This window comes from Mytilus galloprovincialis, chromosome 12, assembly GCF_965363235.1.
Source record: "Mytilus galloprovincialis chromosome 12, xbMytGall1.hap1.1, whole genome shotgun sequence".
Lineage (NCBI taxonomy): Eukaryota > Metazoa > Mollusca > Bivalvia > Mytilida > Mytilidae > Mytilus > Mytilus galloprovincialis.
Window position 1 is genome coordinate 62,021,043 of NC_134849.1, and position 24,490 is coordinate 62,045,532.

The 24,490-nt window shown below is 32.3% G+C and overlaps 1 protein-coding gene across 1 annotated transcript in view; it reads left to right on the forward strand.

Moving 5' to 3' along the window:
• Positions 1–10,010, forward strand: part of LOC143054482 (uncharacterized) — a 225,374-nt gene extending 215,364 nt beyond the window's left edge. Inside the window, exon 12 of the mRNA XM_076227505.1 lies at positions 7,080–10,010. Within this exon, the coding sequence (XP_076083620.1) occupies positions 7,080–7,111 (32 nt within the window). The 3' untranslated portion in view covers positions 7,112–10,010. The remainder of the gene's footprint in view (positions 1–7,079) is intronic.
• The last annotated feature ends 14,480 nt before the right edge of the window (positions 10,011–24,490 follow it).

Consider the following 24,490-nt stretch of genomic DNA (forward strand, 5'->3'; position numbering starts at 1 on the left):
GTACCATACAACAAAGGGAAGGCTTAAGTACAAAACATGATTTAAAAGCAGTGTAAGGTTGGTAATTCAAACTCATTTGATTATCTCACCTACACTGCTTTTAAGGTAGCACAATACAAAGATTTTTCATCCCCAATCAGACATCTTTAAACTGATGTAATTCCACTCATCTTTCTTTAAATTTTATAAATGAGGTACCAAAAGAAAGAAGAAGGATAAATCTTTCAAATTGTGATAATTTCATTATGACATAGTTATTACATCATTAATTGTTATGTAATTAGTTGCCATATTGTGATGTCTATACTTGAATGAATTTAGCTTCTTTGTTATTCATAGCATCCAAAAATATTTTATAGATTCTTGCACAACACAGTTTGACCTCCAAAACTGTGTCTCAGATTTTTCCTATTGTATTTCATTCTCTCATAAATCTTCAATGAAGTTTGCAACATCAATTCATAAGAGACCACTAAATTCAATTGGGTATAAAATTTGTTCTATTGAAGTTTTTGGAAATCTGAGACACAGTTTTGGAGGTCAGGCTGTGTTGTACAAGAATATATAAAATATTTTGGGATGCTATGAAGAACAAAGAAGCTAAATTCATTCAAGTGTGGACATCACAAAATAGCAACTAATTACATAATAATTAATTATGTAATAATTGTGTCATAATGAAATTATCACAATTTCAAGGATTAATCTTTCTCTTTTCTTTTGGTACCTCATTTATAAAATATAAAGAAGGATGAAATTAATTACATCAGTTTAAAGTTGTCTGATTGGGAGTGACAAAATCTTTGTATTGTGCTACCTTAAATTATGTATATTGGAAATTTGTCAATAACTTTATTGTTAATAAATTCCATTGGAAATTTGCCAATAACTTTAGTATAATAAACTCCATTGGAAATTTGCCAATATAAAATGTTGCTGATGAAGGTTTTTTGTTTATTTTTAGCCATGACTATGATGTCATTTTCTAATTTAATAGCCTTATGATGTATTTAATTTTTTTTTAAACTTATATGATGTATTTAAATGGGCTTTTATGGTTGAAAATTTATTGGGGTTGTAATTCAAACTCATTTGAATATCTCAGCTACACTGGTTTTTAATTATGTATATTGGAAAAGTTGCCAATAACTTTAGTATTAATAAATTCCATTGGAAATTTGCCAATACGTTTAGTATAATAAACTCCATTGGAAATTTGCCAATATAAATCGTTGCTGATATAGATTTTTTTGTTTATTTTTAGCCATGACTATGATGTCATTTCTATTTTAGTACCTTTATGATGTATTTAAATGAGCTTTTATGGTTACAAAGGAATTTTATTTTTATACGGCCGCATTTTTGCGGTCGTATATTGGTATTACGTCGTCGTCATCTGAAGACGGATGGTTTCGGGATAATAACTTTAGTATAAGTAAATAGAAATCATTTAAATTTTAACACAATGTTTATAACCAGAAAAGGAAGTTTGGCATTCATTTTGAGGGTTATGGTCCCTAAGGTTAAGAAATAAGGGGCCCAAAACAACCATTCATCTAGGGTCAAGACAATAAGTTGTGTATAAGTATTTCAATTGTTCAGAAATTGTACCACAATGTTTAATACCATAAGTAGAAGGTTGGGATATATTTTAAGGGTTATGTGGCAAACAGTCTAGCAATAAAGGGCCAAAAGGGGCCAAAAACAAGCATTTTTGTAGTTTCAAGACAATAAATGGGAGTTATCTTTCTTTGTCCAGAATAATAATTCAATCAACTTAAGGGCATCCGATACAGTTTCAAGGGAGTTAACTCTTGGCACAACGTTAAGCATTTGACTTCCAGCAAAACGTCACTTTTTGCGGGACGTAATGCGTGTAATTTTCCGTAATAAGAAACGTAATGTGGAATTTCGATGCTCCAATTTCTGATTCTCCCGCATGCTAACTTCTACGCCATTAATATTAGTGCATTTGATTCTAACAGGATAACAGTCTAATAACATCATAAGAAATAAAACAAATTACTGTTTCTTTGAGATCTTCAATAAAATAATGTAAAGTGAGCAATCTCAAGACGACTGACGCTTTTGGTGTTACTAATATCATGCATGTCAATTATCATTTTTATTATCATTCATCATCCATGACATTTGATTGCAGCACAGGAAACCAATGATATTTTAAAACTAATACCGAAAATGTAGGTACACGCCGCTAATATAAAAGAATAAATTTCTTATTTCCTCAACGTTGCACTTACTTTATCTAAAAAAAGTCAATAGCCAACAATATGTTTATACATCCATGTTTTTTTTTTACGAGACGTATTATGGTACACAAATGTCCGTCGTAAACATGGAACAGCATATTATCCAAATTTCATTAAACTGAACATGGTTGTTTTTTCAGTCATGATGGTCGAACGATCTGTTTATTTTTTGGTGAACTTTTTGAGGTACAGGACTTTGTAACTAAAATAGATTTTTTTTCCACAGTTCGCGCTGTAACTCAAAAACGATTTATGATTATTGCTTAAAAAATTACACACTTCTTAGTTATATTAATCTGAAGATCTGTATATACTTTTTGAGGATGATTCAAAATTTGATTTTAGAGTTATTGAGTTTATGACAAAAAGTGCGGGTTTTTACATGTCGAGCCGTATCTCAGAAACTATTTATAATTATTTCATAAAACTTCACATACTTTTTAGTTAAATTATTCTTAAGATCTGTATACTTTTTTGTGATGACTCTAATTCATTTTTGAGTTCTTGAATTTTTATTGAGCTTCAATTTGGGGATCATATAAAACATGTTGTGATATACAAACTTACTATTGAGCAAGATTAATGAATGAGTCAAGATATACCTAGCATGACTTCCTGTACAACCCCCGTTTTTTTTTTAAAAACATGTATAATGTTTCTTTCATAACACGACGGGTGTATCATGCGCTCGTAGCGCAGCTGTTTATTTTGTTCTTTATGTTTTTGTAAATATATTAGAGAAATGATTGAATGACAGCAAAAACAATGCAATTTCCAATATAATCAATGTTTCCAAATGGCATAACTCTTTTAAAGAATGTTTGATATGCACTGATTTTCGAACGTATCCATACGATATCAGTTTTATAAAAAGTTGGCAAGAATTGTTCACTTGAAAAATGTAATTTACCAGAAGGACCGGAAGGACAGACAGAGGAATTGACGTGCGATATTTTATGTACGCGCTATGGTGAAAAAAACATATAGTTATTTACCAATAAAATTACGCTATGAGAGAAGGATTTTAATTGTAACTAATCCAATTTCATAGTTATAGTTTTATTGTTCGGACAAGAGCATTCTTTAGGAAATTGAAGATTCCTATTTATAAGAGTTTGCTTTTGTTTTCTGACCACATAAAACAGAAGATGTAGTATAATTGCCAATGAGACAACTTTCAACAAGAGACAAACATGACACAGAAATTAACAACTATAGGGCACCGAATGGTCTTCAACAATGAGCAAAGCCCATACTGCATAGTCAGCTATTAAAGGTCACGAAATTACAATGTAAAACAATTCAAACGAAAAAAGTAACGGCCTAATGTATGTGCTGCAATTTATGTACAAAAAAAGAAGTTCCGTTTGCAGGATAATGCTGAGTTCAAACGTAATTCGAATTCGATTCGCATTAACTAATTCAAATTAGTTTAATTCGCATTCTAAATGTTTGACGTCCTAATGTAAATTTCTAATTTGAATTGCAATGGGCGTTAAATTTGATTTACTGTCCAAACTACGTGAACTTTTAATTCGTATCAACAAAAACAGATTTCTCAGTGATTAAAACGTGAATAAAACGATTTTAAGAAATATTTGTAATGAAACAGCAGCCCACCAAACAAAAAAAAAACAAATCTAGAGGTCAACATACGGTATGAAATAATATACGAGTGTGTACAGTGAATGTACCTGTATGTCAAGTTCTAAATTGCTGAGTCTTTAATTTTAAAAGCCGTAAAAATTATCAACAGTCCGTTATAACTTTTCTTGAAATGTTTCTCACTTAGACCACAAACAGAGAGAGGTATTTGTTATTCACATGATTTTATTTCCGGAAACAATATAACCAATTTATAGATAGTACTTTACAAGCCATATTTATACATTTGAAAAATGTCGCCAGTAATTTGCAGAGATAACGTCGAAATTGTCTGCCAGCGACGTCGTGCACTTTAGAGCTAAAGTTGAGGTTACAAAGGGGGGACGCAGTTTTTAGGATAAATCGCGTTTATCATGGAATCAAGCATGGTGACCTATATTTTTTATTTGAGATTTAGAGAAAGCATGACAAAATGCAGTTTATGCAGAAAAATGATAAAAATGACATTTTCAGAAACAGTTTATTTCCATTTTTTTAGGTTTAAAAAAATACCACTTTGAGCATCTGGTCCGCAATGTCAAGCAAGGCTTGAATAATTGTATAATTATTCATGTAGTGATTTTTTTTCCCTTTTTGTCACTTATCACAGCTTCAGATTGAACCCGATCTTAATAATTTACGACGAAAAATATCTGCTCCAAAAAATTTATAACATTGCCTAATTGTTTTACAAAATTGCACAAATCCCCAATTTTCAGCCTCAATTTTCTTGAAAATAAGCACAGTGACCTATGTTTTATTTTGTGTTTTATTTTATAACTCACCAAGGCCTACAACATATTACAAAATTATAAAAATGACATTTTATCGAGAAACTGTATCGGATGCCCTTAAATCGATGCTATATACAATATATAATGCAATATATTAACTTTTACTACCAACTGATAAATTAAAGCAATCTTTACCATTCAGTGATTACAAGCATTTTGATTACAATTCTAGGGTTATCATGCCCTTTAAAGTGGAAAAATTGAAGAACTTTTTCGTTTCTGTTCTCTTAACTTAAGTTTGTCTCAACTAAATTTAATGAAGTTTGTATATGGTGCTTATTACCTCTAAACTCAGTTTAACTTCAATTTTTGGCAGCTTCACTTTTACAGTTCTTGAGTAATGTCCCTTTATAACGTTATGTGCTAGCGGGGGCATCATCTGGGTCCCTTTGGACACATTCCCCATTTATTTTTTTAGAAGTTACTATTAATTTATTTTAATTTTAACCATGACTGTATGACATTTTATATTTTAATACTTTATGATGTATTTAAATGAGTAGTTATTGTTGCAAACTCCATTAGAAATTTGAATTGAGATCATTTTTGGAATAAGGAAAAGGGGGTTTCAACTTTTTCTCATTTCAAATTTCAGAAATTAAAAAGAAAATGTCTTCAAATATTTTATTTTTGAGAGGATAAATATTCAACAGCATAGTGAATTGCTCAAAAGCAAAACAAAATTTTCAAGTTCATTAGACCACATTTATTCTGTGTCAGAAACATCTTGTCAACCTTTTCTGGGACAAGCCGATTTTTCGACCTTGTAACGTAACTAACAGTCCTGCCGATAAAAAAAAATTTGCTCTGATGGTACAGAGGTGGTGGAATTACTAAGACATGATCAGTTAAAAGTGTAAGCCCTGCAAATGTCCTCTTGTTTATAGCCTACATTTGTACCTCTGTTGTTCGAGGGAATTTTAAAAGACAAAATTATACGCAAACATTCAAAACGTATTTTAATTTTGATTAATTTTGATTAATATATAATTTCCCGATTAGTCAAGTATCATTTTGGTATTCGATACTCGATACTACCGAGCGATACTCGAGTACTCGAGTACTCATTGACATCCCTAATTGTTAGCTATGACTTATAGTTTGATTTATTCATAAATTGAATTCTTGTGGTTCTTTGATATGCTGAATCTAAACATGTGTTTAGATTTTTGATTATGGGCCCAGTTTTCAAGTTGGTCAAAATTAGGGTCCAAAATTAAACTTTGTTTGATTTCAACAAAAATTGAATATATGGGGTTCTTTGATATGCTGAATCTAAACATGTATTTAGATTTTTGAAGTTTGTGCCCCGTTATCAAATTGGTCCACATTGAGGTCAAAAGGGTCCAAAATTAAACTTTGTTTGATTTCATCAAAAAGTATATTCTTGGGATTCTTTGATATGCTGAATCTAATAGATATAGGAAGATGTGGTGTGAGTGCCAATGAGACAACTCTCCATACAAATAACAATTTAAAAAGTAAACCATTATAGGTTAAAGTAACCATGTATTTAGATTTTGGATATTGGAATATAATAGGTAAAGTAAAACAAATTAAGTTCTTAGACCACATTCATTCTGTGTCAGAAACCTATGCTGTGTCAAATATTTTATCACAATCCAAATTCAGAGCTGTATCAAGCTTGAATATTGTGTCCTTACTTGCCCCAACTGTTCAGGGTTCGACCTCTGCGGTCGTATCAAGCTGCGCCCAGCGGACAATTTTATTCCATCTTCTACTGGTTCTGCCAGTAAAAAACTTTATTCTGTAAAAGTAGATTGTCAAACAAAAAAGTGACCTGGAATAGACATATGGTCACATTTGGTCTTATTGAAACCGGAAGTAAAAATGAGGTGTCCGTTTGATTCTACAATATATATATAAATACGTAACCATATCGGGTCAACATGGAAACACGTAATCCGGTGTTCTGTGTAAGAACCATATTGCAACAACTTGTTGATGGGTCTGTAGGTAGCATATTTCAATGCCTATCAAATATATTTTCAGTTTAATTCTGGTGGACGTTTTTTTTTCTATCACAGGACCTACGATTGTACTACTTGTTAATTTGTTCTCGTCCTTATTAATAAAGTGATTTGTTGATTGGTATTTAACACCACTTTCAGCACGATTGTACTTTGTCATGGTGGTCAGGTTTAATTGTTGGAGAAAGGCCGGAGTGTCTGGAGAAACCCACGACCTTTAGCATGATTACTAGTTCGACAATTTAGACCACTGGACCATTGAAGCCTCATTAACATGCATTAAATAATTGTTGCTGGACATTAAGTAACACAGTCGATCAATCAGTAACATATTGTATTCTTGTATTGAATCAGTTCTGATTTATTTTATTTCATTTCAGGAATGATGATTGAAGTTGAAATTGACCACTAAATCAAACAGTTTTGTATACACGTCATGGGAAATATACATTCATTGTACTACCATAGCAACAGATTTGCAGAAGACCAAACATTAGATAGAAGGCAATTATCTGTAATTAAGAAACGTTATTATGTTGATGAAGCATTATAAAGTCGGAATGAAACTATATAGTCATAAAACTATAGAAAGAAATGAGAAAGATGAAAAAGGTGGACCACATGGAAATAATGGGACTAAAGTTAAAGGTCCTACTAAAAAGCCCGGGCGAAAGAAAAAGCGCCCGGAGAAGGAAAATGAATATTTTATAACAATATTTTTTTTCCTTAAAAAACTAATCATTGCTTGTTTTGTCCTTAATATAAATGGGGATATGTACGATGCTACATCTAAAGTGTTGTTGCACTTTTACATTTCTAGATTTCAAAATTGTATATAAGTAAGTAAATAAATATAAATAAGAGTATATAGAAGAATCATGAAAGACATTGTCCTCGATCAAACTGTATATTTTGTTATTTAAAAATAATTGGTGCCTGAGGTCTAATATTTTCGCAACTGCATGGTGAACACTTTTTTTTATACAGATGCTGAGATAAATTTATTATATCATTTTATAAAACTAAAACTGCTTCAACATGTTCAATGGCTATGCTCATCAGGGTTTTAATGCTTAGACTTAAATTTAAACCAAACACCTGTTTTTACCCCCTTGTTTTAACTTCTTTACATGTATAGTACTGCTTTTTTTCATGTGCTGATTTATTATGTGTACCTCTTTTAATTTTGATTAAATTAATATTTATCTGTGAAATTTGGGTTGTCTTATACATTTTTCATTTTGATATCGTTTTTGAAAAACATGTCTTTTGATGTCTTACATTTTATAAATCTTCCTCATAAACTGTGATCCATTATAATCAATCTTTCGAAAAGTGATATTATTGTTAAAATTGAAATATTCATACTTGTTTTTGTTCTTTATTACAAATGTCTATTATCTGAATTTGCAAATTACTTGTCTAAAATTAAAAAAAAATCAATGTTCAGAACTTAACAAATTTGTCTCATGCCAATAAAATATCCCCGGGCCCTTTTTCTATTCCCCGGCGCTATATTTTCTTCTCCGGGCGCTTTTTCTTTTCCCCGGGCGCCTTTTCTTCACCCGGGCGCATTTTAGTAGGACCCAAAGTTAAAGATTGGATCAGTACTGGATTGTATAAATTTTTTTTTTAAATGTAATCACATACAGCAAATACTTTAATGTTGATATTGCTTAGTCCGTTTCTGTGTGTGTGTGTGTGTTACAATTTAATGGTGTGTCGTTGTTCTCCTCTTATATTTAATGCGTTTCCCTCAGTTTTAGTTTGTTACTTCAATTTTGTTTTTTGTCCATGGAGTTTTGAACAGCGGTATACTACTGTTGCCTTTATTTAATACCATATCAATTGTATTATGTACATTAAAATGAATATCTGTTTATAAACATATATTTAGTTCTAATAATTTGTATAGTACAGTGAGAAAGATGAGACAACATAAAGCATTTAGGACAATGTCCTCCATGACTATGTTTTTTAATGAGAAAGATATATGAATTATTATTTTTATTTGTCCTAGAGAGAATTAGGTGTAGATGTTAGATTTCCGTTAACACATATGTAACGTTTTATTTTATTCCTCTGTGATATTTTATCCTGAGGATAATTTGTCCCGGTAATTTTTTCCAGGGATGGTATTTCACAGGTTGATTTTTTCCAGAGGAGTGAAAATCTATCTGTGTTATGCGGATAGTATGTACCGTTATATATTTGCCGTACTATATTTCACAGAACCGTGTGAAATAGAGTCCCATTAACTACTATGTAAGTTACTCACAATCAATATATACCTGACTATAATTATAAAATGTTTCACAAAGGTAGACTAAATTTGCATAATTTATCAAAGGGAGGTAATTATGAGCAATTTATATTTTAAAGACATTACTATAATATATTTCTGAATCTATTTTATAGTGAAATTTTTCTTTGAATCTTATTTTTTATATATTCATTTATTTAAAAAGATGACTTACAACTTGATTTAATAAGACAGATAACATTTCACATGTAAAAACTATCCAGCTGTTAAACATGCTATTGTTCCAATATATTGTTATGCTATTATTTATCTGATTTCCATATAATCAACAACTACATCTCTGTCCCCAGACAAAACTATTTATATAGTTAAAAATATTATCATAATCAAATTCTTCTATTACTGTTAACAGTAGTAATGCAACTATATTTCTACCTTACTTTTAAATTTATATTTGTACTGAGATCTGAAAACAACTCACTATTACACGAATTTCACTAACCTTATTTAATCATGATATTATTTTCACAATTACGATCTTTGAAATTACTTCTGGTTTTCTTCCCTATGTTTCATGATAATTATCTTTTTAAAAGGATGATATTGACTTGAATATTTCAGGAAATTTTTTCAAGGATAATTTGGTAAATTATTTCCCATTATAATATATTTTTTTTAACAATTTCGCTTTATTTCAAATACACTATTATCATTGTATTTTTAAAGGATAATTTTTTTCTAATAACTATTCAATAAGTAAACTACCCAGATAGAATTTCACGGCAAAGGATAAAATATTCCAGGGAAATAGTTTCCTCCGGATAAAAAAATAACAACAACTACTGTGACATTTTTCCTCCGGATAAAATTTCACCCGGATATAATTTTGCTTTACACACACATCTTTTTAACCTAGGTATGAGTTGATGACTAGCATATTATCTTGTTATTTGTTTCTCCCAGACAACTGAATTTTGACCATCAGATGTCTTTCTAAATTTTTGTAATTGAATTGCTGTTTCGTTGACAAATACTTACCCGCTTGATTCATTCATGAAATAAAATATAAAAAAAGATATGTATTAGGAAATATATATAGTTTTAATATTTCCAAGTTTTGCTTGAAATATTTAATTGTTGGTTTATTGTTATATCAAAATGATATAAAGCAATAAACCATGAAGGGACAAATCTATTGCAATGTGTGTATTTTAACCTTTTAAAAGGGTGTGTATTCATGATAACACATACTTTAGAGATACTTTGATAGACTGGTAATCGATAGAACTGCTTTTACCATTTACCTAGTATTACTTACATGGGGGACATATACTTACCTCCCCATGCCGCTTAAGTTGTACTTGCTTAAGATCAACAAAAGCACATCTATTGCCATGGCACGTTTATTCCAAAGAGACAGATTACATCACAAATATGCATCATCATACAAAGGGATACAACTTTCACGATTTGACCACAAAACACATACGACCATACATATACAAAACACTGGACAGGTTCTAAATATTTTTCCTTATTGTTAGCAGACGAGAAATCAATCAACCTGTTCAGACTTTGTATGAAAACTTTGTTTGATTATCGTGGTTTATGAATCAATCAGTCATGAAATTTATCAGACAGTGTCTGTTATCATGTTTAGGGATCTAGGAACCAATCAGAAATAACAATTATAAGACAGTTTCTGGTAATCCTGTTAGAGAAAATCAGAAATCACCATTATTAGACAATATATGGTTATCATGTTTCAGGGACAAATAGGAATCACCATAATCGGACAATCAGATTTTCGGAATCAGTCTGAAATTAACATTATCAGACAATATATGGTTATCATATTCTCGAGATCAATCCGAAATCACAATAATCAGACAATATATCGTTATCTTATTCTCTGGATCAATCAGAACTCACCATTATCAGACAACATATGGTTATCATATTCTCGAGATCAATCAAAAACCATCATTATCAGATATATATGGTTATCGTATTTTCGTGATCCCTTAGAAATCACCAAAATCAGACAATATATGGTTATCAGATTCTCGGGATCAATCAAAATCACCATTATCAGAAAATATATGGTTATCATTCTCTCGAGATCAATCAGAAATCACCATAATCAAACAATATATTGTTATCATATTCTCGAGATCAATCTAAAATCACCATCATCAGACAATATCTGGTTATCATGTTCTAATGATCAACCAGAAATCATGATTGTCAGACAATGTCAGGTTATTGTGTTATCATTTTCAAAGAATATCTGAGTCTCACTTTCAAGAGATCAACCAGAAATAACTGTTATCAGACAATGTCTGGTTATCATGTTATATGGACCAATCAGGAACACCAATGCCATACAATCACTAGTTATCATGTTTTAAGTTTTGATAGGAAATCACTTTTATCAGAAATTGTCTGGTTATTATGTAAAAGGGGCCATTAGAAATCACCATTATCTGAAATAAAACACCTTCTTTTGGGTGGAAAATATATCTAATTTTTGTATGATAAAAGGATCTAATGATGATTTATTGATCAATTGATAGTTGTGAAATGTTGTCCAGTGGAATACATTAAAGGCAAATTAAGCAAGGTGTACGTATGAAAGATGCTGGATAAATTGCCCAGCTGCACGTGTGAAATAAATTCAGGAAAAATTGTTCACATCTCTTTTTTTATTGAATGGTTCTGGTTTGCGAAACATGCAGCAGTGGCAAATAGTTCATATATTCAGTATATTCAGTACGAGAATAAGTAGCAATAAATGCAATCCATAGGTTCATAAAAAGTGGGACAAGATACCAATGGGGTCAATGTTAAACTAAACTATTGTCAGAAAGACAATAACATGGCCAAAAAGGAAGGCGTCTCAAGTCAAAGTCCAACAGCAGTCCATGAAAAGAGTACACAGAAATATAAATATTTACCTCTGAAAAAGGGATCAATTATTTCTCCACTAGTGGCGCTCATGGTTTGTACAATTTGAGTGATTCGGTAATTCAGAAAATGATGATGATGGATATGTGTGTAACATCCAGTGGCAAATATTACATACATATAAGGACGAAAACATGTCGAGATGATATGAATATCTGTGTAACATCCAATGGCAAATACTACATACATATAAGAACGAAAACATGTTAAGATGATATGAATATGTGTGTAACATCCAGTGGCAAATATTACATACGTATAAGGACGACCACATTTTGAGATGATATAAATATGACTCTTTTTGCACTAGGCCGACAGGTTGATCTTTAACGTACTAGTTCACATGATAACAGCCATCAAAAAGTCATGTCACTTACCAGGGCACATTATTGTTGACTCCAAGTCCCCAACCACACACCCCACCATTTTTTGCTCTTACTCCTAAGTGACACGTGCTTTATGGGGAATCAAGCCTTCCATAAGAACCCACCAGCTACTGTACTTGAAGCGAGTTCGCTATCACTAGACCATCGAGGCGGTTTGTCAAAATTGATGAGAAGAGGGCCACATTGCAGCTAAGACAAATATTCCATAACGGTCAACCAAATCAAGGTGTTGTTCGTAAAACATTCAAGGGGATCACTTCACGTCAACCATTTAAAACATTCAAAGGGATCACTTCACATCAACCATTTAAAAAACTTTGGTTTTATAGTTGCCTTGTAAACAAGGAAAGGGCAGGAAATACAAAAGTGTTTAATATAGTATCAACTGAGAGAGATACAATGACTTCTCAATACGATGTCGCTATTGGAATATATTATTACACTAAAATAGAAATAAACTCATCATAGATACCAGGCCTAAATTTTGTATATACGCCAGACGCGCGTTTCGTCTACAAAAGACTCATCAGTGACGCTCAAATAAAAAAAAAGTTAAAAAGGTGAAATAAAGTACGAAGTTGAAGAGCATTGAGGACCAAAATTCCTAAAATTTTTGCCAAATACAGCTAAGGTAACCTATGCCTGAGGTAGGAAAGCCTTAGTATTTAAAATAATTCAAAAATTTGTAAAGTTAGTAACGTTGCATTATTTCTTGACTTTGGTGAAACGAAGCAGATATCAGTGGTATTCTTTTGCTCAATCTGAGAATAAGGAGATGGGGCTTGATTGTCAGTGAGACAACTACCATCAAAGTTCAAATGAAGTGCATGTAAGCAATTGAAGCAACCGTACGACCTTCGTCAATGAGAAAACCCAATACCGTATAGTCAGTTTTAAAAGGCCCCGTCATGAAAAATATTTAACAATTCAATTAAGATAACTAACGGCATAATTAATAACAAAACAATTAATGAAAAACAATTATGACAGACATTCACTTAGATAGACATGACCGATATAGCAGTTAGTAACAAAATCAACGACAAGAAAAATGAAAAATAAAGCCTCGCTAGCACGTTTGCCACCATTGAATGGATGACGAAATTCAAAATGTTACTGAAACCAACTGAAATACAAATGTAGAGTTGAAATGATTATGCTATATTGTAAAATAGGACGAAGGACAGGCAACATAGATGTTCACTGCAAAAGGGATGTAATTAAGCGAGCATACAAATGTGTCTTATAAAATGTCTAGGATATATACGGACCTCTCAAAGAGTTATTATAATGCTTCGTTAACGGCAGTAGCTATATAAAGACGTGGCATATATCCTACACCAAGCAATTGATACATGTATAACATCCTCTTTCCGTGCCCACATTTCTGCGTATTTATACTTCCCATACAATAAAAAAAATATGCATTTTTTGAGAATGGGTTTTTTGTTGAAAGGCAGAAGTGGCTGCGTATTTATCCATACCACACAGTAAAAAATAATGCGTATCTTAGGAATGGGGTTTTCTTTTGGAAGGCAGACGTAGCTGCATATTTATACTTCACAAACAGTAAAAATGATGCATTTCTTTAGAATTGGGTTTTCTGTCAGAGAAAGCAGTCGTGGCGGCATATTTATACAACAGGATGCATTTCTTTAGAATGAAGTGTTCAGTCGGAAAACGGGCGTGGCTGCATATTTATACATCCCCAAAGTAAAAATGATGCGTTTCTCTAGAATAGGGTTTTCTGTCAGAAAGCAGCCGTAGCTGCGTATTTATAATACATCACAAACAGTAAAGTGGTGCATTCCTTTAGAATTGGGTTTTCTGTTGGAAGGAAAACGTGGCTGCGTTTTTATACATCCCACAAATAAAAAATGATGCATTTCTTTAGAATGCTGTTACTGTCGGAAAGGAGACGTGGTTGCGTCTTTATACATCACAAACAGTAAAAAGATGCATTTGTTTAGTATGGGGTTTTCTGTTGGAAGGTAGTCGTGGCAGTGTTTTTATACATCCCTCAAAGTAAAAATGATGCATTTCTTTAAAATGGGGATTTCTGTCGGAAAGCAGACGTAGATGCGAATTTATACATCACAAACAATAAACTGATGCATTTCTTTAGAACGGGTTATTCTGTCTGAAGGCAGACGTGACTGCGTATTTATACATCCTACACAGTCAGGAAGGATGCATATCGTTAGAATCGGGTTTTCTGCCGGAAGGCTGACGTGGCTGCGTATTTATACATTCCACACAGTAAAAAAGGATACATTTCTTTAGAACGGGGTATTCAGTCTGAAGAAAGACGTGGCTGTGAATTTATACATCCTATACAGTCATAAAGGATGTTTTTCTTTAGAATGGGGTTTTCAGTCGGAAGGCAGACGTGGTTGCGTATTTATACATCCTACAAAGTCAGAAAGGATGCGTATCTTTAGAAAGGGGTTTTCTGTCGGAAGGCAGACTGGGAGGCATATTTATACATTACAAACAGTAAAAAGGGTGCATTTCTTAAGGTAGAAGTTTTCTGTCGGAACGCAGTTGTGGTTGCGTATTTTTACATCACAAATTTCTTTACAATGCCATTGAGGTTTTCTTTCGGAAGGCAGACGTGGCTGCATATTTAATCATAAATAACAGTAAAAGGATGCATTTCTTTAGAATAGGGTTTTCTTACGGAAGGCAAACATGGCTGCATATTTATACATCCCACACAGTAAAAAAGGATGCATTTCTTTAGAATGGAGTATTCAGTCGGAAGACAGGATTGGCTGCGTATTTATACATCCTACACAGTCAGAAAGGATGTATTTCTTTAGAATGGGGTATTCAGTCGGAAGAAAGACGTGACTGCGTATTTATACATTACAAACAGTAAAAAAGAATGCATTTCATTAGAATGAGGTATTCTTTCGGAAGGCAGACTTTGCTGCGTATTTATACATCCCTAACAGTAATCAAATTACCGAAGTACTGAACATCGGATGACTGCAAGTTCTGAAGGATGGTCATATCTCGATACCTCAAGTTAGGTTACGGTACATAGATATATATTTTTTTCTGAGACAATTTCCTGTGTGGATGATGAATAAATGACAGGGAATTCAACCTCATTGTAATGATTATTATATGTTAGTGATATAACCATTTGTTATCAGTATAATATGATTTGTTGTTATATATTATATTAATATTTATATATAACAGATATATATATATATATATATATATAAAGATCACTATAATAAATGTTCTTGTGTATAGAAATATATATAGATTACTAAAAAATCCAACATTTCCGGTATGAATAGTTTTAATTCACTAGTACTTTCATGTTTAAATATTGTTGAAGATTGTTATTTAAACATGAAAGTACTAGTGAATTAAAACTATTCATACCTGAAATGTTGGATGTTTTAGTAATCTATATATATATATATATATATATATGAGTCTGAAAGATTGTGTAACAATACCATATATATACAACTCGTCTAAACATCAACCCAACAATGTTAGATCTGTAAATTTGCTTTCGCAAATTTTTGGTTCTTCCCTCGGCGGGATTCGAACCCATGCTACTGTGATATCGTGACACCAAATCGCCTGCACTGCAGCCGTCCCGCTAGACCACACGACCACCTGGGCTCTCAAAAAAAGAGCTTTCGGTGTATATATATATATATATAGCAGATAATCTTTCGAGATTCTTCCTCATGTGTAAATACATATTTTCGGTTTTCATGATTTGTTACTGATATATATAATATTTCTAACGACAAAAAATTTTCATAATATTTATCTATGTTCTTAAAAATCAATTTCAAGAATATCTATCGATGAAATTAATATATAAAAGGTGAAAAGGAATGTTAGGTTGCACTCAATAATATCCGCGTTATGATTCGATTTATACGAAGTGATGGGTGCTTAAAAACGCAAGGGCCGTGTGCAGAATTTCTGCGCCAGCATAACACCGGAATGCCCTCTCAAGGTCGTCTGCTGTAAAAAGGATGCATTTTTGTAGAATGGGGATTTCTTTCGGACGGCAGACGTGGCTGCGTATATTAACATCATACACAATAAATTGATGAATTTCTTTGGAATAGGGTTTTCTGTCAGAACGCAGACGTAGCTGCATATTTATACATCACAAACAGTAAAGTGATGCATTTCTTTAGAATGTGGTTTTCTGTCGGAAAGCAGACGTGACTGCGTATTTATACATCCCACACAGTAAAAAATGATGGAATAACGAGGGGGAGAGGGGGTGGTTATGGTTATTTTAAAAAAAATATTATGTTCAGTGAAAAGGAAAAAATTGAGAATATTTACTATTAGTGTTGATGTTAAGCTTAAAAAATAATAGTGTTATGCTTGCGAGTTACAAATAGCAGATATAAAATGCAAAATAATATAAACCTTCCTTAAGTTCAAATGGCCGTTCACGTACGAGGCGGTACCAAGTCTTGTATTTGTCGATGGATTTTTACTACTGTTTTGCGTTTTTTTTTTGTTAAAATATTTTTTATCGTGGTCGAGCCGACAAGCTGCGTTCAGTTTCAAGTAGAAGTAACATAAACATATTTCTTTTAACTAAGTAACTATGATACAATAACAGAATATGAAGCTGACAGATTTTATTATCACTACAAGAGTGGACACAGATCAGTGTGGATAGTTCTTGTTTGAAACGTGTTAGTGTGTTTGACCTTAGGAGTATTATATAGTACTACTTCCATTGTTTGACAAATTGTTCTCCAGTAATTTATGCATGCTGGTTTCATTCAAAAGAGTAAGAGATTTTCTGAGAATCTATGTGAATGTACAAGTATTGCTCATAGTTCTATTTATTCTACTGTTTTCATTTATGCAAGTGGTGGTGGTCATCTTGAATTTGGCTATTAGCAACAAAAACTCAAAATTGGTATAAGAGTATGGATCATTTCTACAATAGAATCAAAATGCCTACCAGAAGATTTTAGCAGTTTCAGGCAATCAACATTATTGGCCCTTGGAGTCAATTTTAAATTCAGATTCACAAATCGTACTTCTACTTCATATGGTATCTGGTTGAGAGTTGTCTCATTGGCAATCAAACCACATCTACTTATTTTCATTTTGTAATGGAGAGAACATGCACCTTCAGATATAAACATTAATGTTGAGTTTGGTCACAGTTCACAAGAACGATTTTGCATATAGTTAGAATGTGAAAACTTTAGACAATACCTCACCCGTTGTTTTAGGTGAGCTAGTAGATGTATAAAGTATATTTTTCTTATGTAATTTTTATTCTATCTTGGGGAATGTTTTCTATCTAGACTACTATAAGGCCTGATTAAAGTGATATGACCGATTATTTTTCAAATATAAAATTTGTTTTGATAAAATGGTCTTTTTGTATCATGATTAATAACTTCCAGAAACTAAGTCTATTATGATCGATTGTGCACCAAGGTATTTCGGTACACACGAGGAGTATTGAAATAATTAAATGAGATTGTATTGTCGATCAGACAAGTTATTGTTAGATGAAATAGAACCAAATGGTAATCTGCTCTGTTATGATCGATTGTGCATCAAGGTATTTCGGTAACATGAGGAATATCGATATAATTAGATGAGATTGTATTGCCGATAAGACAAGTTATTGTTAGATGAAATAGAACCAAATGGTAATCTGCTCTGTTATGATCGATTGTGCATCAAGGTATTTCGGTAACATGAGGAATATCGATATAATTAGATGAGATTGTATTGTCGATAAGACAAGTTATTGTTAGATGAAATAGAACCAAATGTTAATCTGCTCTGTTATGATCGATTGTGCATCAAGGTATTTCGGTAACATGAGGAATATCGATATAATTAGATGAGATTGTATTGCCGATAAGACAAGTTATTGTTAGATGAAATAGAACCAAATGTTAATCTGCTCTGTTATGATCGATTGTGCATCAAGGTATTTCGGTAACATGAGGAATATCGATATAATTAGATGAGATTGTATTGCCGATAAGACAAGTTATTGTTAGATGAAATAGAACCAAATGGTAATCTGCTCTGTTATGATCGATTGTGCATCAAGGTATTTCGGTAACATGAGGAATATCGATATAATTAGATGAGATTGTATTGCCGATAAGACAAGTTATTGTTAGATGAAATAGAACCAAAATGGTAATCTGCTCTGTTATGATCGATTGTGCATCAAGGTATTTCGGTACACATGAGGAATATCAACATAATTAGATGAGATTGTATTGCCGATAAGACAAGTTATTGTTAGATGAAATAGAACCAAATGTTAATCTGCTCTGTTATGATCGATTGTGCATTAAGGTATTTCGGTAACATGAGGAATATCGATATAATTAGATGAAATTGTATTGTCGATAAGACAAGTTATTGTTAGATGAAATAGAACCAAATGGTAATCTGCTCTGTTATGATCGATTGTGCATCAAGGTATTTCGGTACACACGAGGAATATCGATATAATTAGATGAGATTGTATTGTCGATAAGACAAGTTATTGTTAGATGAAATAGAACCAAATGTTATTCTGCTCTGTTATGATCGATTGTGAATCAAGGTATTTCGGTAACATGAGGAATATCGATATAATTAGATGAGATTGTATTGCCGATAAGACAAGTTATTGTTAGATGAAATAGAACCAAATGGTAATCTGCTCTGTTATGATCGATTGTGCATCAAGGTATTTCGGTACACATGAGGAATATCAAAATAATTAGATGAGATTGTATTGCCGATAAGACAAGTTATTGTTAGATGAAATAGAACCAAAGGTTAATCTGCTCTGTTATGATCGATTGTGCATCAAGGTATTTCGGTAACATGAGGAATATCGATATAATTAGATGAAATTGTATTGTCGATAAGACAAGTTATTGTTAGATGAAATAGAACCAAATGGTAATCTGCTCTGTTATGATCGATTGTGCATCAAGGTATTTCGGTACACACGAGGAATATCGATATAATTAGATGAGATTGTATTGTCGATAAGACAAGTTATTGTTAGATGAAATAGAACCAAATGTTAATCTGCTCTGTTATGATCGATTGTGAATCAAGGTATTTCGGTAACATGAGGAATATCGATATAATTAGATGAGATTGTATTGCCGATTAGACAAGTTATTGTTAGATGAAATAGAACCAAATGTTAATCTGCTCTGTTATGATCGATTGTGCATCAAGGTATTTCGGTACACATGAGGAATATAAAAATAATGAGATGAGTTTGTATTGCCGATAAGACAAGTTATTGTTAGATGAAATAGAACCAAATGGTAATCTGCTCTGTTATGATCGATTGTGCATCAAGGTATTTCGGTACACATGAGGAATATAAAAATAATGAGATGAGGTTGTATTGCCGGTAAGACAAGTTATTGCTCTAGCTGTTATCTTTTTAGCTACGTGTTATTGATTTGACAGTCTCTCATGTTTCAACTCCCAAAGTTTACCTTAAATAGATTTTGGCCATTTTTAACGTCCTTTTTGGTTATATAGATCTTCAACTGTTCCGGTTCTCATGCATCCTAGGCGTTTTCGATCATGGTAAAAACCGAAAAAAACGCTTCGGACGCATGAAAATATTAACGTGTTGTTTTCATTTTTTACAATACTGGGTCGATATCGCTGCTGGTAGACCATCAGTCCCTGAGAGTAGCATCAGGTCAGTAGTCAGTACTTCGGTACTGACATGATGTGTAACAAAACTTTCTAAAATTGTCCGCTGATACATTTTGAAATTATCAAGAAAATAAGGTGTCAAATCTCTCAGGCAAATTGTACCTAAGATGGATTTGGCTATTTTATAAGTCCTTTCTTTGTTATATAGCTTTTCAACTGTGACGGTTATTATACATCCCATACTTGCAAATATTCAGCTGTGAGCCTCCTTATGATAGTTACAAAATATTAATCTCGCTTTTATGCTGACAAAGAGTAGACAAACTAGGGATAGAATGAGATAAGATACAGGTATATTATTCTATCTATAGAGTAGGTATATCTGATATGGGTACAGGGGAAATTGGATTGGAGTTTTTGACGTTTACATGTAGGTCCGTAATTTCCAATTATTTCTTGAAATAGTTGGTGGTATTTTAGTTCAGGGGTTAGGGGTTGGGGGTGTCCGATTCCGAAACCCCGAATATAAAGAAACGAAATTCCGTAGTTCCGAATAAGTAAAGACGAAATCCTGTGTTAAAGGTTCTACCATTCCTCAATAATATCAAATTGGAATATGGGATATTTTTTCAATTTTTAAGGTTAAAGAAACATGGATAAAAACTAATCCATGCATGTTTCATATTATTTATGTTTTATTTATCTGTAAAGAGAAAGATTAAAGTTCGTGAAATGAATACGCAGACAGGACTGCCCCCTTGCGATGCCCGGTACTTGATTTGTAAAAAGTTGTTGAAACGGAGAAATGAATACGCAGACAGGACTACCCTCTTCCGAAGACCAGTATACTTGATTTGTCAGTCTACTTATCGTTTTTGGATTGTACTAATGAAGTTATATGCAATACTCAGACTCTGTTCACAAAAATAGTTTACTAGAATTATTCCTTCTTTACCTTCAGTCACGTCGCTTTTCCTTTTTCTGCAAGAGCCTGTTTTTAACTAGAGATCCATGATGATTATCGTTACTGTCTAGGTTAATGTAATTGAGAAACATCATCCGTTGAGATGCTGAGTTATATCCAGGAAGAATAGTTTATAAGGAATGATGACAAGATATAGAAATCAAGGTAGAGACAGAACAACAAATGACTATTATATTTATATATAATTATGTATGAAAAAAAATAATCAGTGTCGAAATTTTAGTGAGGCAATTGCCTCACTTGCCTCAAGGGTAGCTACGGCCTTGCAATAAGTTATAGTATGGATGTCAATTTTTTCTGAACAAAATCACTAGTTTCTGTTTTTGTCATAGGAATATTTAAATCAAGGGCATTTGATGAATCAATTTTTTATGGTTTATTTTTTTATTTTTTTTTATTTTTTCAAGAAAATGCTGCCAGTGACACTTTATATCAATTTGATCTTTAGAACATTTTTTTTTTCTAGAAGCAGTTTATAGTATAGTTTGTATTAAAAAAAGCATTGATGCACACTATAGAATTTTAATCCAATTACCACATAATAAACCTTACTTATAAAATTCAAAAATACCCATGCAGATGGAGACAGGAAATATAATTGAAACATGCATGCCAGTTACGGTTTTTTCTGATAATATGATAGAAATTGGCTAGAGTAACAATTTGGATGACACCAAGTGAAACACCAATCATGTATCTTATGTGAAATTATAGAATATGGAGAATTTTGGTACAGCATTGGAGTAGCTGTAGGCTTTCAAAAGGATTTTGACGAGAAATCAAATTGAAGACACAGCTTTATTTGAAGCTATGGTTGCTGAGTTTCAACTTTTGCTATGCGAAGTAGTTAAAAAGCTTTAAGGAAAATTGGTTGCCAGGGTTCTCTTTCATGTTAATGCAAATAAATTATTGTATAAGTTATAAGTGATTTTTAGTTAAATTTTGTACAAATTATAAATTGCACAAAAAATGTGTATAAAGACAAAATACAAATTATAATTTGTACAATTTTTTTGTGCAAATAACAATTAAAGGAGAAGGTCCGGTAAGGGTCTATTTAGCCTCAAATTTCAGGTTCATCTGACGACAGATTTCGGACACTTTTTAAACACTTAAGAGGTTGTCCATGGAAAAACCAGGCAGTGGATAGCACATGACATATTTTGTTTTCAAAATTTTTCAATCTATTTCATATCATAAATTCATTCTTTCTCAAAGTTAAATTTTGTTTTTTTATTAACTGCAACAAATAAAGAGAAAAAACATACATAGAAAGCACTGAAAATTCATTGAAAAGGTGAGATAACTCTTCATTTTGTACAAAATTTTGTTGCTTTGTTAGTGAACTTTAAAGTCATTTTCTGAGCCATCCACTGTTGATTCAAAAATATCTGTGACATATATATCCTTTGCATGATATAAACATTGCATTGGAACCAAAAATTCAGGGGAAAAAAAATATGTTGTGCCAACTATATCATAGGGTTTGCCTGATATTTACTTGGACAGCCTCTTAAGTGTCTATTTCAGTTGATTCAATTAGTTTATGTGAAAGATTTTAACTAATTAAGTCATTTAAAACGCCCCAATTCAAACTTAAATTGGAAAAATCTATCAAATATGCCAAAAAATGTCACTTTTCAGATGATTTTTGTCAAAAATGAAAGTGGCCGCATCCGTGGTCATCCTCAAGCTTTATATATGTTATGTATTATCATCAAATACAACTTACATTGCAAAATTATGAATGAACACGGATGCGGTCACTTTCGTTTAAGATGGAAACCGTCTAAAATTTAACTAAAATGCTAAATTTATGACGATTTCAGTAATTTAGCATGACTAGTACCTGATATATGTACATTGTATTGTCAAAAACAGCCCATATTTATATAGCAGAAGCATTCTACTTTCAAATGAATAGCTATAAAGTTTACATTTTAACAATTTTGTAAAACTGCTGTATGTTGGGGCCAAAAAGGGCAGTGGCGTAGCTAGGCTATTTTTAAGTGTACACCCTAACCTCGACGAGGGGTTTGAGGGCCCAATCGAATCCAGGTTATAACAATTACTAGTAGTGTGTTCGAGGGGCAGGCCCATTTCTGGCAATAAAAACTAACATATAGCAAGTTGAACATACTTAACATACCATCGTTTTTAATCTTTTATGTTTAATTTACATGTATACATTGTTTTGATTTGGAATATAATGGTCATTTAATTGTGTTAGAGAAAATATCCAAACCAGTTACTTAAAAATATTTAAGAGGAACCGTTGGTCAAAGAAGTAACTCGAACAAACCCCATTTTTGTGCAAATGTCGTTAATGGATATGAATTGATTAATTTGCACAGATGTTAAGGTGCATTATGAAAATTCGTAAAGGGTTCCGTGGAACTGTGGTTCTAGCCTGGGATTACCCCTTCCCGCGAAAATTGATACCATTCATCAGTCCATTACAGAAGTTTGAATAATCAAACATTTTCTGAAGATTTTTTTTTTTTAGATGGAATATGAAAATATCTGAAAAATTTGTCATGTTAAAAAAAAATTATAATCACAGACCGTCTGTTAATTTCTAAAAGATAAGTCCGTATGTCAATTGAAAAAAGTATACTTTTAAAAATTTCCATAGACTAATTGACGTAGGGGAAAAAATATCTGATACTAGAATGTAACCATAAAAAAATAAGGAGATGTGGTATGATTGCTTATGCGACAACTTTCCACCACCAGAGACCAATTGATGTAGGGGGGAAAAAATCTGATACTAGAATGTAACCATATAAAAATTAGGAGATGTGGTATGATTGCTTATGCGACAACTTTCCACCACCAGACACCAATTGACCTAGGGGAAAACAATCTGATACTAGAATGTAACCAAATAAAATAAGGAGATGTGGTATGATTGCTAATGCGACAACTTTCCACCACCAGAGACTAATTGACGTAGGGGGAAAACAATCTGATACTAGAATGTAACCAAATAAAATAAGGAGATGTGGTATGATTGCTAATGCGACAACTTTCCACCAGAGACCAATTGACGTAGGGGGAAAACAATCTGATACTAGAATGTAACCATATACAAATAAGGAGATTTGGTATGATTGCTTATGCGACACCTTTCCACCACCAGAGACCAATTGACGTAGGGGGAAAACAATCTGATACTAGACTGTCACCATATAAAAATAAGGAGATGTGGTATGATTGTTTATGAGACAACTTTCCACCACCAGAGACCAATTTATGTAGAGGGAAAACAATCTGATGCTAGTATATAACCATATAAAAATAAGGAGATGTGGTATGATTGCTTATGCGACAACTTTCCACCATAGACCAATTGACGTAGGGGGGGAAAATTTGATACTAGAATGTAACCATATACAAATAAGGAGATGTGGTATGATTGCTTATGCGACAACTTTCCACCACTAGAGACCAATTGACGTAGGGGGAAACAGTCTGATACTATAATGTAACCATCTAAAAATATGGAGATGTGGTATT